Genomic DNA, 19,253 nt, shown 5'->3' on the forward strand with positions numbered 1-19,253 from the left:
GATGGAATATCAGCGCATTTGGAAAGCAGTGACGGGATCGGTCCAAGTCAGCATGGATTTATGAAAGGGAAATCATGCTTGACAAATCTTCTGGAATTTTTTGAGGATGTAACTAGTAGAGTGGACAAGGGAGAACCAGTGGATGTGGTGTATTTGGACTTTCAAAAGGCTTTTGACAAGTTCCCACACAAGAGACTGTTGTGCAAAATCAAAGCACATGGTATTGGGGGTAATATACTGACGTGGATAGAGAACTGGTTGGCAGACAGGAAGCAGAGAGTATGGATAAACGGGTCCTTTTCAGAATGGCAGGCGGTGACTAGTGGGGTGCCGCAGGGTTCAGTGCTGGGACCCAGCTATTTGCAATATACATCAATGATTTAGATGAAGGAATTGAGTGTAATATCTCCAAGTTTGCAGATGACACTAAGCTTGGTGGCAGCGTGAGCTGTGAGGAGGATGCTAAGAGGCTGCAGGGTAACTTGGACAGGTTAGGTGAGTGGGCAAATGCATGGCAGATGCAGTATAATGTGGATAAATGTGAGGTTATCCACTTTGGTGGCAAAAACACGAAGACAGAATATTATCTGAATGGTGACAGATTAGGAAAAGGGGAGGTGCAACGAGACCTGGGTGACATGGTACATCAGTCATTGAAAGTTGGCATGCAGGTACAGCAGGTGGTGAAAAAGGCAAATGGAATGTTGGCCTTCATAGCTAGGGAATTTGAATATAGGAGCAGGGAGGTCTTACTGCAGTTGTACAGGGCCTTAGTGAGGCCTCACCTGGAATATTGTGTTCAGTTTTGGTCTCCTAATCTGAGGAAGGACGTTCTTGCTATTGAGGGAGTGCAGCAAAGGTTCATCAGACTGATTCCCGGGATGACAGGACTGACATGAGGATAGACCGGATCGACTGGGCCTGTATTCACTGGAGTTTAGAAGGAAGGATGAGGGGATCTCATAGAAACATATTAAATTTTGACGGGACTGGACAGGTTAGATACAGGAAGAATGTTCCCGATGTTGGGGAAATCCAGAACTAGGGGATGCAGTCTAAGGATATGGGGTAAGCCACTTAGGACCAAGATGAGAAGAAACTTCTTCACTCAGAGAGTTGTTAGCCTTTGGAATTCTCTACCGCAGAGAGTTTTTGATGCCAGTTCGTTGGATATATTCAAGAGGGAGTTAGATATGGCCCTTACGGCTAAAGGGATCAAGGGGTATGGAGAGAAAGCAGGAATGGGGTACTGAGGTGAATGATCAGCCATGATCTTATTGAATGGTAATGCAGGCTCGAAGGGCTGAATGGCCTACTCCTGCACCTATTTTCTATGTTTCTATGCCTACCATCAATGACATGTACGATGACACCCAGGTCTCTTTGCACCTCCCCTTTTACTCATGTCACCATTCAGATAATAATCTGCCTTCCTGTTTTTGCCACCAAAGTGGATAACCTCACATTTATCCACATTATACTGCATCTGCCATACATTTGCCCATTCATCTAACGTGTCCAAGTTCCCCTGCAGCCTCTTAGCATCCTCCTCGCAGCTTGCACTGCCACCCAGCTTAGTGTCATCTGCAAACTTGGAGATATTACCTTCAATTCCTTCGTCTAAATCATTAATCAATATTGTCCCGCACATGATGAGAGAAAAGGTCAAACTCGAATTACAACGCGAGGGGATTATAATGTATGCAAGCACCTTTAGTAATGACTCCACGAGGCAGGGTATGGTGCTTAAACACTGCAGACTTGCAGTCCTTTATTAGCAGCTCCTGAGTGCCAACAACAAGCTGTGTGTTCCTTTTTATACTGGGTTACCTCCCATGTGCAGGCAACTGTTGGGTCTCCAGCAACAGCACCCTCTAGTGTACCGGTAAGGTGTGTACAGTACAAGGGTACATTTAATGTTGCATACAGTGTTACAGACATCACACAGTAAACAGGTATGCATACACAACAATACTCCCCCCTAAAGCATTTTTCATATCCTTGTTGTCATGACCAGGGGAGGTGATCAGTGGTGGGCTATGGGAGGTTGTGGTGAGGGTTGTGTGGTTGGCAGGTGTGACCCCTGTGCTTGAGGCTGGCCTCGTACGTTTCCCCTCCCTCACACACAAACCATGTGGGTGTCACTGTTGTGGGATCCCTCGGGGAGGTAGCCACGGCAGCAGTGGGTGGTGTGTATACACTGTGATGTGGGTAGTTGTGGGGTGGTGGGCAGGGCCACAAGACTGGGTGGGCTCCTTGTCCACCAATGGGGATGAGGGTTAGGTCATCCCAGCGTTTGCCAGGGAAGCTGGAGGGTATTGGCCTCATGCTCCTGGTGGCCAGGGGCTGTAGGGCTGGTCTGATGCTGGTTGCCATTGGTGGTGGCTGGGCTGCACATTGACCTTCTCCCTGTAGTGGGTCTGCTCCCACTACCTGTGTGTGTCCTGCAAGGGGCATCACATTCGTTCCAAAGATCCAGGCTATATGGTCAGGTAGCCTGCTGGACACGGGGGTCTCCCACAGGGGGATTCCATTGGCATTAGCATGGTCCCTGTAGTACCCAATGTCCTTTGACAATGTCCTACCGGTATACATAACACCTTGGCTCTGAGCACACATAGTCGAGCCTGCATTATACCTTCTCACACTTGCATCACTTTTGGGTGTCCTGGTTTCAACAGACATGGTTACATTAGGCATTTCACAATCTCTATCATTATTGTTAAGCATAATAAACTTGTTCTTAACCTTACTGACACCAGCATTCATCTCATTAGTCACATTAGTTAAACCAGCATCACAATTCATGGTTACATTGCATACATTTTCATACTTGCACCCTTTAATTGCATCTTTAGCTTTAAAGTCCGTGTACTCAAATAGTTGGAACTTTCCCTTTAAATTTTTTGGTTACCGGTCTCCTGTAAGGGAGCTTTCAAATCCGATTGGCCGCTCGATGTCCCATGATGACTCGCATTTTGAATGCAGGTCTGCTGCTCACCAAGCAGCAGCCATTTTGTGGTGCACTTTTCCTCCACGTTCTTGAGGTGCTGCAGCCATTTTGTGGTCTTGTTGCAGGCAGGCTGTGGTGGTCTTTTCTTCCACAGCACCTTATCGCCGGTTCATCCAGTTCCTGCCCAGCAGCGTGGGACCGTCGCCGGCTACAATCCACAGGGGAAGTTTGTGCAACACACCGCCCTGGGAGACCTGGACGTCTACACTGCCAATGATTTGGATTTCACCTTTGGTATAGGTGAGCAGCTTTGCCTGGACAGGAGACAGTTTTGGTCGAGTGGCAGGATTCCACCAAATTTTTTCAAAGGTCTTTTGGCTCATCACAGACTGGCTCGCTCCTGTGTCAATCTCCATGGAGAATGGGACCCCGTCGATGTCCACTTCCATCATACACGGAGAACTTCCGGTGGAGCAGGTAAAGATTCCATACTCCTCTCCCAGGGTTAGAGCAGCTTCATCTTTATCTGTGTCGGAGCCCCGGTGATTAGCCAACTCATCAGAGACACAGTGAGTAAAGCCTTTTCTGCACATTCTCTGAAGGTGCCCTTTTTCTTTGCAGCCTTTGCATGCATCGTCTTTGTGGCGGCATTGGTGGGCCCTGTGGTTTCCTCCACAGCGCCAGCACGGGGCCATCTGGTTTGCCCCATGTGGCGGACTCAGGGTTGCAGGACTCGAGGCAGCATTTCTGCCTTTAGAAGTGTCCATGCGGTGCACTGCGCTCGCTGGTTTAGTCCTGGGTCAGTATTCACCTGGAGTCGCTGGCCGAAACCATGTAGGCTTGGCTCACTTGAATTGCTTTCTACAGGGTGACCGTGATATCAGCCGAGAGCAATTTGTGTAGGAGGCCTTCGTGGCCAGTTCAGATGACAAATGTCCCTTAGTGCTTCATTAAGCTGGTCGGCAAACTCACACGGTGCAGTTAGTCTTCTTAAGTGTGCAGCATACTTGGCAATTTCTTGGCCCTCAGGTCGCCAGTAAGTGTAGAACCGGTGACTGGCTTGTGAGGATGCTTTCTTTTGGTTTTAGTTGTTCCTGTATGATTGTTACAAGTTCCTCATAACTCTTGGTGGTTGTCTTCTCCAGGGCTAGTAAGTCCCTGACGAGATGGTGGGCCCACAACTGCTAAGCAGGATGCGTTTGTTCGGTAGTGTGGCCGGTGTGTCCCTGTCCAGGTCGTTGGCTATGAAGTGTTCCAATCTTTCCACAAAAGCATCCCAATCCTCCCCCTCCGTAAATTGCTGAAAGTTGCTGAGGTTAGACATGTTGAGCATGTAGTTCGTGATCCCGTATTCCCGTCGCCCGTTATAGTGTATGCAGGCATCTTTAGTAATGACTCCACGAGGCAGGGTATGGTGCTTAAACACTGCAGACTTGCAGTCCTTTATTAGCAGCTCCTGAGTGCCAACAACAAGCTGTGTGTTCCTTTTTATACTGGGTTACCTCCCATGTGCATGCAACCATTGTGTCTCCAGTAACAGCACCCTCTAGTGTACCGGTAAGGCGTGTACAGTACAAGGGTACATTTAATGTTGCATACAGTGTTACAGACATCACACAGTAAACAGGCATGCATACACAACAGGGATCATCTCATCGGTCGAATTTAATGAAGTTCCATGTTAAAGAGCGACAGCACGATCAGGATTTGTGGAGACTATAAGGTCACGATCAAGCAATTTTCGAAACAAGATCAGTACCCACTACCAAAAGCTGATGACCTGTTTGCAATGCTAGCCGGGGGAAAATCGTTCATCAAATTGGATCTAACGTCAGCCTACATGACACAGGAACTGGTTGAATCATCAAAGAAACTTGCGTGCATCAACATGCACAAAGGAATGTTTAGTTACAACAGGTGCCCTTTTGGCATTCGTTCGGCGGCAGCCATATTTCAGAGAAACATGGAGAGCCTATTGAAATCCGTCCCCAGAACCGTGGTATTCCAAGACAAAATCCTAGTTGCAGGTCGTGATATCGCCGAGCACCTGCACAATCTGGAAGAGATTCTGCGTCATCTGGACAAAGTGGGACTCAGGTTGAAACGTTCGAAGTGCATTTTCATGGCACCAGAGGTCGAATTCCTTGGATGAAAGAATGTTGCAAACGGAATCAGGCCTACAGACGCGAAAACAGAGGCCATCAAAAAGGCATCCAGGCCCCAGAATGTGACGGAGCTGCGTTCGTTCCTGGGTATTCTCAACTACTTCGGTAACTTCTTACCCAAATTGAGCATAGTGTTAGAGCCTTTGCTCAAGCTGCTCAGGAAAGGAGATGACTGGGTGTGGGGTGAACGTCAAGACAGAGCCTTTGAGAAGGGTAGAAATCTGTAGTGTTCCCACAAGCTACTGGTACTGCATGACCCATGCAAGCGTCTAGTTTGGACCTGTGATGCGTCGTCCTATGGGGTCGGCTGCGTACTCCAGCAAGCCAATGAGTCAGACAAACTACAACCAGTTGCATATGTGTCTCGAAGCCTGTCCAAGACGGAAAGAGCCTATGGCATGGTAGAGAAAGAGGCTTTAGCATGTGTTTATGAAGTAAAAAAAAATGCACCAGTACCTGTTTGGGCTTCGCTTCGAGCTGGAAGCCAATCACAAGCCGCTTAGATCATTGTTCTCGGAACACAAAGGTATCAATACCAACGTGTCATCCCACATTCAGAGGTGGGTGCTGACATTATCTGCCTATGATTATGTCATTCGCCATAGACCAGGCACCGACAACTGTGCTGATGCATTGAGCCGGTTACTGTTGCCCACACCGGAGGTGGAAGCGCCAATGCCCGCAGAGCTACTCATGGTCATGGATGCCTTTGAGAGTGAAGGGTCATCTGTCACTGCTCAACAAGTTAAGACCTGGACCAACCAGGATCCAACCCTATCATTGTGTTCTTAACGGGGACTGGTCGACCATCCCCAAGGAAATGGGTGATGAAACCAAACTGTACAGCCGTCGCAAAGATGAGCTTTCTATCCAGTCCGACTGTTTACTGTGGGGTAATCATGTTGTAATGTCCAAGAAAGGCAGGGCGAAATTTGTATGGGAGTTACATAGTATGCATCCCGGTATTGTCATGATGAAGGCCATCACCAGGTCCTATGTTTGGTGGCCTGGCATTGACTCGGAGTTAGAGTCATGCATGCATCAGTGCAGCACTTGCATGCAGTTAAGCAATGCCCCAAAGGAAGCTCCGTTCAGTCTGTGGCCATCCAAACCGTGGTCTAGAATCCACATCGACGTTGCAGGCCCCTTCCTCAGTAAAATGTTTTTTGTGATGGTGGATGCATACTTGAAATGGATAGAATGTGTGATCATGTCATCCAGCACTTCCACTGCCACCATTGAGAACCTGAGAACCATGTTTGCCACACAAGGTCCGCCAGACATCATTGTCAGCGTCAACGGACCGTGTTTCACGAGCCTGGAGTATCAAGAGTTCATGAAACCAACGGCATAAAACACGTGAGGTCAGCCCCGTTCAAACCCGCATCCAATGGTCAAGCGGAGCGGACAGTTCAAACCATCAGAGCCTGAAACGCGTAACTCACGGTTCCTTGCAGACATGCTTGTCATGCATACTGCTCAGTTACAGGACGAGGCCACACATGCTCACTGGGGTCCCGCCTGCGCAACTATTGATGGAGAGGCCTCAAAAACAGGCTCTCTCTAGTCCATCCTGACCTTAACGATCAAGTTGAAACCCAACGTCAACGCTGGCAGTGGTATCACGTCCGCGCCGCAGTGCCACGTGACATATCTGTAAATGACCCAGTTTATGTAGTTAACCATGGTCAAGGGCCCAAGTGGCTCCCGGGCAATGTTACGGATAAGGAGGATAACCGGGTGTATTTAGGTAAGCTCAAGAATGGGCAGATGTGCAGGAAACACATTGATCAAATCAAGCTAAGACACACTGACCGAAACGGAACAGTTGGAAGAAGACACCGCAAGCTTAGACGACCAAACAACTCACGTCCAGCTATCAGAAGAACCCACTGTGGTCAATGCCCATCCCCAAATTGAGAGAGACTCGGAAAGCACTGGGATTGTGCTGAGACAATCAACCAGGGAGCAAAGCGCTCTGGGCCGTCTGAACTTGTAAAATGGACTTGTGCCAAAAATTGGCGGGGTGGGGGGAGGGGGTGGGGGATCATGTAATGCATGTACATAAGATCTGCCCACGACCAGAGGGCATTACCGTTGGAGGTCCTAGGGTTATAGGTACACTCGTGCTGGGCCTGGTATATAACCTGAACTTCACCTTTGTATCTTCACTTCTGGAAGCCATTAAAGATTGACCAGGTTACACCTGGTCACTGGCTCACAGTACAGAGTTCATTGTATCATTTCATACACCATAAGGCCAATAAATCCCCAGGGCATAATGATCTGCATCCCAGGGTACTAAAAGAGGTAACCATGGAAATAGTAGATGCATTGGTTGTCATCTTCCAAAATTCTATAGATTATGGAACAGTTCCTGCAGATTGGAGGGTGGCAAATGTAACCCCACTATTTAAAAAAGGAGGGAGAGAGAAAACGGGGAACTACAGACCAGTTAGCCTAACATCAGTAGTAGGGAAAATGCGAGAGTCTATTATGAAGGATGTGATAACACATGGCAGATGCAGTATAATGTGGCTAAATGTGAAGTTATCCACCTTGGTAGGAAAAACATAAAGACAAAGTATTATTTAAATGGTGATGGCTTGGGAAGTGTCGATGTACAGAGGGACCTGGGTGTCCTTGTACACCAGTCATTGAAAGCAAACATGCAGGTGCAGCAAGCAGTTAGGAAGGCAAATGGTATGTTGGCCTTCATTGCAAGAGGATTTGAGTACAAGAGCAAAGATGTCTTACTACAGTTATACAGGCCTTGGTGAGACTATTGTGTGCAGCTTTGGTCTCCTTACCTAAGAAAGGATATACTTGCCATAGAGGGAGTGCAGTGAAGGTTCACCAGACTGATTCCTGGGATGGCAGGACTGTCGTATGAGGAGAGATTGGGTCGACTAGGCCTGTATTCACTAGAGTTTAGAAGAATGAGAGGGGATCTCATTGAAACGTATAAAATTCTGACTGGGTTGGATAGACTGGATGCAGGGAGGATGTTTCCCCTGGCTGGGAAGTCTAGAACAAGGGGTCACAGTCTCAGGATACGGGGTAGGAAATTTAGGACCGAGATGAGGAGAAATGTTTTCACTCAGAGGGTGGTGAACCTGTGGAATTCTCAACCATAGAAGGCTGTGGTGGCCAAGTCACTGAATATATTTAAGAGGGAGATAGATTTCCAGAAACAAAAGACATCAAGGGGAAAAAATGGGAATATGGTGTTGAGATAGATGATCAGCCATGGTCATATTGAATGGCGGTGCAGACTCGAAGGGCCGAATGGCCTACTACTGCTCCTATTTTTTGTGTTTCTATTTGTTCAGAGTTTCTGCCATCTCCATGTTCACCATTACTAATTCCCCGGTCTCATCCTCTAAGGGATCAACATTTACTTTAGCCACTCTTTTCCTTTTTATATACCTGCAGAAACTCTTGCTATCTGTTTTTATGTATCGTGCTAGTTTACTTTCATAGTCTATCTTTTTAATCATTTTTTTTAAGTCATTCTTTGCTGGCTTTTAAAAGTTCTCAATCTTCTGTCCTCCCACTAGTTTGGCCACTTTGTATGCCTTTGTTTTTAATGTAAAATGTTGACACAGAAAGTGTGACAAAAATGTGGCAACAGGTGTAGGCAGGGAGTGCCTGCAAGTGGGCGCTACAAGTGCCATTTAGGTTCCAAAATGGCATCTGCAGTTCGTGTGCACACTTCTGGTGTGGGCTGTGCCAGATGCCATCTTGGGGAGGGTGTTAGTGCACATGCAGGGCACGTCCGCTGGAAGTATGCAGAGTAAGCAGATCAGTAGGCTGCCATTTTGGAGCTCAACATTCCAGTTAACACCCTCTCTTATGCTCGCACTGTCATGTATGTAACCTTCATGTAACAACACTGCAATACTGTATATACTTGAGAAATGCACACATTGACCACAGTGGGTGAACTTGTGGGAGACACTCCTCATCCAGGTATATAAAGGGAGGTCCCACACAGGGTCATCACTTCTTGGTACTGTGAATAAAGGTGCAGGTTACAGAGTGACCTTGTCCATAGAATGTGCCTTGTGTGGATTTGTGGTATTATGTAAGGACTTTACAGTGGCGACGAGAAACGGGAATCAACGACCCACAAGAATGGCCACCAGTAGCACTGAGGAACGGTATTGTGTTGGTGAGGACTGGGACGATTTCATTGAGAGGCTCCAGCAGAGCTTTGTCACGAAGGACTGGCTGGGAGGTGCAGCGGCCGACAAGCGAAGGGCTCATCTACTGACCAGCTGTGGATCTAAGACTAACGCGGTCATGAAAGATCTGCTCGTACCCGAGAAGTCGGCGGACAAAACCTTTGAAGAGCTCAGCAAACTAATCAGTGAGCACCTCAAACCGACGAGCAGCATACAGATTCCCCGACTCAGATTTTATACCCACCGACGTCGGGAAGGACAGAGCATACCGGACTTCATTGCGGACCTCCGGCGCTTGGCCAGCCTCTAAGTTCACAGTCGCCTGCAGTGGGGAGATGCTAAGGGATTTCTTTACTGAGGGCATCAGTCATGCCGGGATTTTCAGAAAGTTAATCGAGACCAAGGACTTGACCTTGGATGCGGCAGCGTTGCTGGCTCAGACTTTTATGGCGGGTGAGGAGGAAACCGAGATAATATACGCGCGCAACTCTGACTCCAACGTGGCGATGGATCAGGGGGTCAATATCCTAAACGCGACTGAGAGCCCAGCAGGCAGGCAAGGGCAGTTCGACACACCCCAGGCAGGAATAGACCCCAGAACAGGTTTTCAACACAGACAATGGCAGACTGAACGGACATTTACACCATTCCAGTGGACAATGCATTCTGGGATGGGGCCATTGACACCTACTAACAGGGTGCTCAAGAGCAGTCAAAGGGACAATCAGCGAGGAATGCCTTGTAACAGCTCTTTTGTTCACAATAATGGGAATCTCAGTTCATGCTGGAGGTGTGGGGGCAGACATGCTGCCAGGACTTGCAGGTTTCAACAGTTTGCCTGCAGAAATTGTAACCTCACTGGTCATTTAGCTAGAATGTGCAGGAAGCCTACGACCAGGATAATTTACGAGGCGGTTGGACCAGAAGAGGGGTCTGCGAGGCAGGATGACGCGTGGGGCAAATCAATGGACGCTGAAGTTCAGCGGGTTCATGTAGCAAACATTCACAGCTCACATACCAAAACGCCACCTATGATGATGAAGGTCCTATTAAACGGCATCCCGGTACGCATGGAGCTGGACACGGGGCCAGCCAGTCACTCATGAGCGTTCAACAATTCGAAAAGCTATGGCCACTCAAAGCCAGCAGACCCAAACTAGAATGCATTGACACTCAACTATGGACGTACAACAAAGAAATCATTCCAGTGCTAGACAGTGCAATGTTGGCTGTCACACACAATGAATCAGTGAAACGGCTGCCACTCTGGATTGTCCCGGGCAATGGTCCCGCACTGTTGGGGAGGAACTGGTTAGCTGAGATGAACTGGAAATGGGGGGATGTGCACGCAGTGTCATCTGTGGAGCGAAGTTCATGCTCACAGGTCCTACAGCAATTTGAGTCGCTATTCCAACCTGGTGTCGGGACGTTTAAAGGTACCAAAGTAGTGATTCGCATCACCCCGGGCGCCAGACCAGTGCACCACAAAGCCAGAGCTGTGCCGTATGTGATGCGGGAGAAAATTGAAAGCGAATTGGACCATTTGCTGAGAGAGGGCATCATCTCGCCCGTTGAATTCAGCGACTGGGCGAGCCCCATTGTTCCCATCCTAAAAGCGGATGGCTCGGTCAGGATCTGTGGCGCCTACAAGGCCACTATCAACTGGGTGTCCCTACAAGACCAATACCCGCTTCCGAGAACAGAGGATCTTTTTGCCACGCTGGCAGGCGGCAAGCTGTTCATCAAGTTGGACCTCATTTCAGCCTACATGACCCAAGAACTGGCCGACAAATCCAAACTACTGCCCACAATCGCCACTCACAAAGGACAGTTTGTTTACAACAGGTGCCTGTTTGACATTCGATCAGCGGCTGCGATCTTTCAAAGAAACATGGAAAGCCTGCTCAAATCCATTCCTGGAACGATTGTATTCCAGGACGATATTCTCATCATGGGTCGGGACACCGAGGAACACCTCCACAACCTGGAAGAGGTGCTACGCCGACTGGACCGGGTAGGCCTGCGACTCAAGAAACCTAAGTGTGTGTTTTTGGCTCCTGAAGTCGAGTTTTTGGGCAGGAGGGTTGCTACAGACGGGATTCGGCCTACCGAATCCAAAACAGAGGCGATTCGACGAGCGCCCAGGCCTTGCAACACATCAGAGTTGCGTTCATTTCTGGGACTCTTGAACTATTTCAGGAACATTCTGCCAAACTTAAGCACATTGTTGGAGCCACTACACGTGTTCCTGCGTAAGGGTTGCGATTGGTTTTGGGGGGACTGTCAAGAATGGGCTTTCAATCGGGCGCATAACTTACTCTTTTCAAATAGGTTGTTCACCCTGTACAATCCCTGTAAGAAATTGGTTCTGACATGTGATGCATCGTCCTATGGGGTTGGGTGCATGTTGCAGCAGTGCAATGCTGAGGGGCAACTCCAACCTGTGGCTTATGCCTCCAGGTCACTCTCTCTAGCAGAACGTGGATATGGGATGGTTGATAAGGGAGCACTCGCATGTGTCTATGGGGTGAAAAAGATGCACCAGTACCTTTTTGGCAGGAGGTTCGAATTAGAAACGGACCACAAGCCATTAACATCCCTGTTGTCAGACAGCAAGGCTGTCAATGCCAATGCGTCAGCTCACCTTCAGTGATGGGCTCTCATGCTCGCTGCGTATGACTACACCATCTGGCACCAGCCCGGCACTGAAAATTGCGCTGACGCGCTCAGCAGGCTTCCACTGGCCACCACTGAGGGGGTAGCGGAGCAAAGCGCTGAGATGGTCATGGCCGTTGATGCCTTTCACATCGCAGGCTCCCCCATCACAGCCCGCCAGATCAAAATCTGGACCAACAGAGATCCCCTCCTATCTTTGATTAAGAAATGTGTCCTGACTGGGGATTGGGTGCCCGCACACGGAGCATGCCCTGAGGAGGTCAGACCGATTCACAGGCGGATGAATGAGCTCTCCATCTAAATCGACTGCCTACTATGGGGCAGCCGGGTAGTCATGCCCCAGAGGGGCAGGGAAGCTTTCATCAGGGAACTCCACAGCGAGCACCCAGGCATCGTGCTGATGAAGGCCATTGCCCGGTCACACGTTTGGTGGCCGGGAATTGATTCAGACCTAGAACACTGTGTTTGCAGGTGCACAACGTGTGCTCAGCTGGAAAATGCCCCCAAGGAGGCCCCGCTCAGCCCGTGGTCCTGGCCCATCAGGCCATGGTCACGCATTCACGTAGACTACACGGGCCCGTTCATGGGGCAATGTTTCTCATCGTGGTTGATGCATACTCAAAATGGATCGAGTACATAATTTTGAATTCGTGCACGACATCCACCACTGTGGAGAGTCTACGTGCGGTCTTTGCAACCCACGGTTTGCCGGACAGCCTTGTTATCGATAATGGCCCATGTTTCACGAGCTACGAATTCCGGAGTTCATGTCGAGTAATGGCATCAACCATGTCAGGACAGCACCTTTCAAGCCGGCCTCCAATGGCCAGGCGGAACGTGCGGTCCAAATCATGAAACAAGGCATGCTCAGGATTCAAGGTCTCTCCCTTCAATGCCGCCTATCGCGCCTCCTGCTGGCCTATAGGTCCCGACCGCACTCGCTCACGGGGGTCCCACCTGCGGAGCTCCTTATGAAACGTACACTCAAAACTCGGCTGTCCCTCATTCATCCTGTCTTGTCCGACATTGTTGAAGGCAAGCGCCAGTCCCAAAATGAGTACCATGACCGTAATTCAAGGGGGAGATGTATAGACCCCGTATTTGTTCTCAATCATGCTTTGGGGCCCAAATGACTTGAAGGTACTGTAATAGACAAAGAGGGGAATAGGTCATCGTGGTTACACTTAACAATAGGCAGATATGCCGCAAGCATCTGAACCAAGTTTAAAAATAAAGGTTCAGCATGGACTCTGAGGAACATGAGGATGATCATGAGATGGTATTCACACCACCGCCTGTGAACGAGCAACAAGAACATTCAGCAGCATGTACAGTCCCTGCGGTCAGCCTGGACAGGCCGGAATCACCACAGGGGACAGACACGCAGGCCAAGGCTCAACAGCCAGAGCCCCAACTGCGGCGCTCTACGAGGGAGCGCAGACCACCCGAAAGACTTAACCTGTGATCCCAATAAGACGTTGGGGGGAGGTGATGTCATGTATGTAACCTTCATGTAGCAACACTGCAATACTGTATATATTTGAGAAATGCACACATTGACCACAGGGGGTGAACTTGAACTTCTCACCTGGTCATCCAGGTATATAAAGGGAGGTCCCACACAGGGTCATCACTTCTTGGTACTGTGAATAAAGGTGCAGGTCAGAGTGACCTTGTCCATAGAATGTGCCTCGTGTGGATTTGTGGTATTGTGTAAGGACTTTACACACACAGTTGAACATGCATTAAGCAGAAGGAACTCCCACCAGCGCTATTTAAAGGGATCATCACCTACTTACAAGTTAGCTGCTGATTAATTTCTACTGGCTGTTTCTATGTTTGTTGAAGTGTTTGGTGGTTTCCAGAGTTCTTTAAAGTTGCTAAAGTCTACAGAGAATGATGTGGCAAATGCTGCAAGACTTCGTCTTAACCTCAAGGATTCTACACGAATCACTTGCTCCCAGACAAAAGTGCAGTAGTATGCATTGTACTTCACAAATAGTGACAAGGAGAATGACAGTGACAAGGAGAATGACACAGAACAGGACACGCTGCTCTCAGCAGAAGGCCATATCAGCGCAGGCTGTTCAGGAAGTACTACTCCTACCTGAGTAAGGAACAGTGTGTCAGACGTCTGCGCTTCACTAAGTACGTCCTCACTGAAATCTGCTACTTGCCACAGCCTCATAGCAGGGCGAGGACTGCATTGCCAGAGGCCGTAAATGTGGTGCCCATGAACCTTTATGGATCAGGGGCTCCTTCCTGGCTGGAGTAGGAGATATTTGCAACATCTTGCCGTTTGCTGTTCACTGTTGCATAAGGAAGGTAACTAATGTTCACTGTGAGCTGCACATTGTCCTGTGCGGCCTATTTCTCTTAATGAGCAGTCCCTTTCAATTCATGCACAGTTGCGGCAATATTTCCTTTAAGCTGCGCCGACTCTGCAGCTCCCGTGCAGTCGGTTCACATGCGTGGTATTTTGAATGGGCCGAGCATCCCAAATAAATTAATGGGATGATTGATGCACAGAATTTACAATGCAAAAACTGGTGCGTGGCCTGCATGAGATCATGCAGATTACTGCGTGCCCGCTAAGTGGGAACACTGGAGGTAACTGAGACTCTGTATTCCAAGAGAGCTGAATACATTTCATTCTCTCTGGCCAAAACAACAGGCGGAGCAAGCACGCAGCTTTGCGAGAATTGCAGGCTTTCCCATGGTGTAACTGACTACCCACACAACTGGTGAAGATGTAATTGCCGCGCACCAATCCATTTCTACCCCGCGAGGACGTGCTCCCTAGCATGGTCCGGGCCACCATCTGTGCAGCCCGGCACTCCGTTTTGGGTGCCGGGCTGCAGTCTCAGTGGTCAGTGGAGGCTACCAGAGGCCTTGCAGAGTGCGCAGCGGCCCTCCCCTTTAAGCGAAGGGAGGGGCGTTGAAGCGGGTCAATGCTATGTGGAGCATCCACGTAGCTCTCCCGACCGCACTCCATTAGCGCTGCTGGTCCCGCCCCTACAGGAAGTGGAGCGTGCGAGATTGCGCTCCACTTTCTTTGCGGAGCAGTAAACTTAATTCAGCAGCCGGGGCAGGCCTTCCGCGCCCCCTTAATCTCTTTTTTCCCCTTACTTTATTTTGCTTTCTGTACATGATTTTACATTGAATTAAATATTCAAAGTTATACTTCCTGGTTTACTTTGCAGCCTTGATATTAACAGGAGTGGGGTTCGTAAGAGGGTGGGGTGTGCGCGAGAGGGGTTGGTAAACCCAGAAGTACAGGTTTTCCTGCATACTATGGAAGTGTAGGCGGGTTGGGGTTAAGACTTCTAAAATTTTACAATTATTTTAGTTGCACCTGTAAATCAAATGTAAATCAAGTGCCCCCTGATTAAAGAGGGGGGGGCACCAAAACCGACACATTAAACAAATTAAACTTGTAATAATAATAGTCAAATTAAAATTTGATTGCCAGGGATGATGATGCACTCCCGTCCTTCCGGTGCCCACTTCTCACGTAAGGCCGCTAGCATACCGGTGGACACCACGTGCTCCATCTTCAGGTACACCCTGGCTCGGATGTAACCATGGAAGAGAGGCAGGCAGTCGGGCTGAACGACCCCCTCGACCACCCGCTGCCTGGACCTGTTGGATGGGCACCGTGGCCATGCCCAGGAGCAGTCCTACGAGGAGGCCTTCCTCTAAAACTTTACAACTATTTTGTAGGAAACAATGAAATCAAGTGCTCCCTGATTAAAGGGGGCGGTGGGGTGGGACGACACACACCAAACACTTTCAAACAAGTGCCCCCTTGTTTTTTTTTGAGGGCACGAAAACACTCAAACTTTACAACTCACCTGACACCAACCCACCTGTTTTGGGGGTTAAAATTATCCCCTGCATATCTCGGTGAGGATTCTTCAATCTGATTGGTTAAAGAGAAACGCTGTTTATTGACCTGCTCACATACACCACAGATTCCCTGTAAAGGGGCCCATGCTGAAAATGAACTCTTGGAACCGGCAGCTGCCTATAAAACGTGATGAACGGCAAAGCACCGTTTCTTTGCTGCTGACCATCACATCCAGGCCAACATCGTTACTGCCGACATAACACATTCATAGCAATAATATATTTATCGAGAAAAAATTATGATGTAAACAAAGTACTTAACCAAAAATAATTTGATGGATACTGCTTCCTTCCACTGCACTGGAAAGGTCTTCGTTTCCATTAATAGTCATCTTTCCACTCTTACTGTTGTTTCTCAAGCTATAGAACACGGAGTTATTGCTCCAGATAAACACCGTTGGCAAAGCCGAATCAATAAAATGCATATAAAAAGGGCTAACAGGCAAATACTGTGAATCAGCATATAAGAAAAGGGAAGAAAGTACCCATGTCTCGGTTTCTTCATTGTAAATGGTTAAGTATAGTCTTCTTTGAGTATTGTAATTCCTGACCTCTATCAGAACTCCAACTTCAGGAGGACGAGAACCAAATGATACTGCACCAATGTTTATCGTGGAATTTTTTGCAAATTTAAGGACAGCTGACCAATCAGGTAGTTTTAAATGTTTGGAAAATGAGACTTCCCTTGAATTTAAAAGATACAAGTTGTTGCTAGTCCATACAGCAGCTGAACTCAAGATATATTCGTCCTGCAAAATACATTGAAATAGGTAAACATTTTAATAAAGTGGGTTATATTTATGCGATCAGAAGTAACATGTTATATGCAGAATTCTGAACTTCCTCCTCTGTCCTTTGAGAAAAGTCATATTAAATTTCTTATCACAAATCAAGGGGCGATCAATTGTTCAAAAGTTCTAGAGCCAGAAGAAATAATTGAATACATTACCGACAAAGAGATATTAAGTCAAATACAAGGATGCATGTTCCAGCCAGAAGGCTTGGTCACTTCAGGCCGGCCTAAAATAATCTCACACAAAATATATAGGAATTTCATTTAATGTTTAATATATTTAAATAAGATGGCGCAATTTCCCTGCTTTTGAACTTGATTGCGCTCTGCTCTCCCAATATAAGGCAGATGCTTTTAAAGAAACATTTAAATATATATTATGTTCTCTGGTTTTTAATTTTTTTGTTGCAGGGAATATTTATATTGAAACAAAAGTAGCCAAATATTGTCTGGAAAATCATTAGAACGCCAACTATAATTGAAATATTAACAAACCTCCAGTGAAAAAGAAGAGCGGTAAGAGAAGGGATAACCAGCCGTGGATAACCAAGGAAATAAAGGAGAGTATCAAATTAAAAACCAATGCGTATAAGGTGGCCAAGGTTAGTGGGAAAATAGAAGATTGGGAAAATTTTAAACAACAGCAAAGAATGACTAAGAAAGCAATAAAGAAAGAAAAGATAGATTACGAAGATAAACTTGTGCAAAACATAAAAACGGATAGTAAAAGCTTTTACAGATATATAAAACGGAAAAGAGTGACTAAAGTAAATGTTGGTCCCTTAGAAAATGAGAAGGGGGATTTAATAATGGGAAATGTGGAAATGGCTGAGACCTTAAATAATTATTTTGCTTCAGTCTTCACAGTGGAAGACACAAAACCCATGCCAAAAATTGCTGGTCACAGGAATGTGGGAAGGGAGGACCTTGAGACAATCACTATCACTAGGGGGGTAGTGCTAGACAGGCTAATGGGACTCAAGGTAGACAAGTCCCCTGGTCCTGATGAAATGCATCCCAGGGTATTAAAAGAGATGGCGGAAGTTATAGCAGATGCATTCGTTATAATCTACCAAAATTCTCTGGACTCTGGGGAGGTACCAGCGGATTGGAAAGCAGCTAATGTAACACCTCTGTTTAAAAAAGGGGGCAGACAAAAGGCAGGTAACTATAGGCCGGTTAGTTTAACATCTGTAGGGGGAAAATGCTTGAAACTATCATTAAGGAAGAAATAGCGGGACATCTAGATAGGAATAGTGCAATCAAGCAGACACAGCATGGATTTATGAAGGGGAAATCATGTTTAACTAATTTACTGGAATTCTTTGAGGATATAACGAGCATGGTGGATAGAGGTATACCGATGGATGTGGTGTATTTAGATTTTCAAAAGGCATTCGATAAGGTGCCACACAAAAGGTTATTGCAGAAGATAAAGGTATGCGGAGTCAGAGGAAATGTATTAGCATGGATAGAGAATTGGCTGGCTAACAGAAAGCAGAGAGTCGGGATAAATGGGTTCTTTTCGGGTTGGAAATCGGTGGTCAGTGGTGTGCCACAGAGATCGGTGCTGGGACCACAACTGTTTACAATATACATAGATGACCTGGAAGAGGGGACAGAGTGTAGTGTAACAAAATTTGCAGATGACACAAAGATTAGTGGGAAAGCGGGTTGTATAGAGGACACAGAGAGGCTGCAAAGAGATTTGGATAGGTTAAGCGAATGGGCTAAGGTTTGGCAGATGGAATACAATGTCGGAAAGTGTGAGGTCATCCACCTTGGGAAAAATATAGTAAAAGGGAATATTATTTGAATGGGGAGAAATTACAACATGCTGTGGTGAAGAGGGACCTGTGGGTCCTTGTGCATGAATCCCAAAAAGTTAGTTTTCAGGTGCAGCAGGTAATCAGGAAGGCAAATGGAATGTTGGCCTTCATTGCGAGAGGGATGGAGTACAAAAGCAGGGAGGTCCTTCTGCAACTGTATAGAGTTTTGGGTGTCTGCACCTGGAGTACTGTGTGCAGTTTTGGTCACCTTACTTAAGGAAGGATATACTAGCTTTGGAAGGGGTACAGAGACGATTCACTAGGCTGATTCCAGAGATGAGGGGGTTACCTTATGATGATAGATTGAGTAGACTGGGTCTTTACTCATTGGAGTTCAGAAGGATGAGGGGTGATCTTGTAGAAACATTTAAAATAATGAAAGGGATAGACAAGATAGAGGCAGAGAGGTTGTTTCCACTGGTCGGGGAAACTAGAACTAGGGGGCACAGCCTCAAAATACGGGGGAGCCAATTTAAAACCGAGTTGAGAAGGAATTTCTTCTCCCAGAGGGTTGTGAATCTGTGGAATTCTCTGCCCAAGGAAGCAGTTGAGGCTAGCTCATTGAATGTATTCAATGATAAATTTTTAACCAATAAGGGAATTAAGGGTTATGGGGAGCGGACGGGTAAGTGGAGCTGAGTCCACGGCCAGATCAGCCATGATCTTTTTGAATGGCGGAGCAAGCTCGAGGGGCTAGATGGCCTACTCCTGTTCCTAATTCTTATGTTCTTATGTATGTTC

At 47.4% G+C, this 19,253-nt stretch overlaps 1 protein-coding gene across 1 annotated transcript in view; it reads right to left on the reverse strand.

Annotated features, from left to right (window-relative positions):
- Nucleotides 1–19,253, reverse strand: part of LOC139273868 (cation channel sperm-associated auxiliary subunit epsilon-like) — a 252,269-nt gene that overhangs the window by 203,896 nt on the left and 29,120 nt on the right. The window contains exon 7 of the mRNA XM_070890944.1: nt 16,153–16,339. Coding sequence (XP_070747045.1) covers nt 16,153–16,339 — 187 coding nt within the window. The remainder of the gene's footprint in view (nt 1–16,152; nt 16,340–19,253) is intronic.

Source organism: Pristiophorus japonicus, chromosome 9 (assembly GCF_044704955.1).
Source record: "Pristiophorus japonicus isolate sPriJap1 chromosome 9, sPriJap1.hap1, whole genome shotgun sequence".
In the NCBI taxonomy this organism is placed as follows: domain Eukaryota; kingdom Metazoa; phylum Chordata; class Chondrichthyes; family Pristiophoridae; genus Pristiophorus; species Pristiophorus japonicus.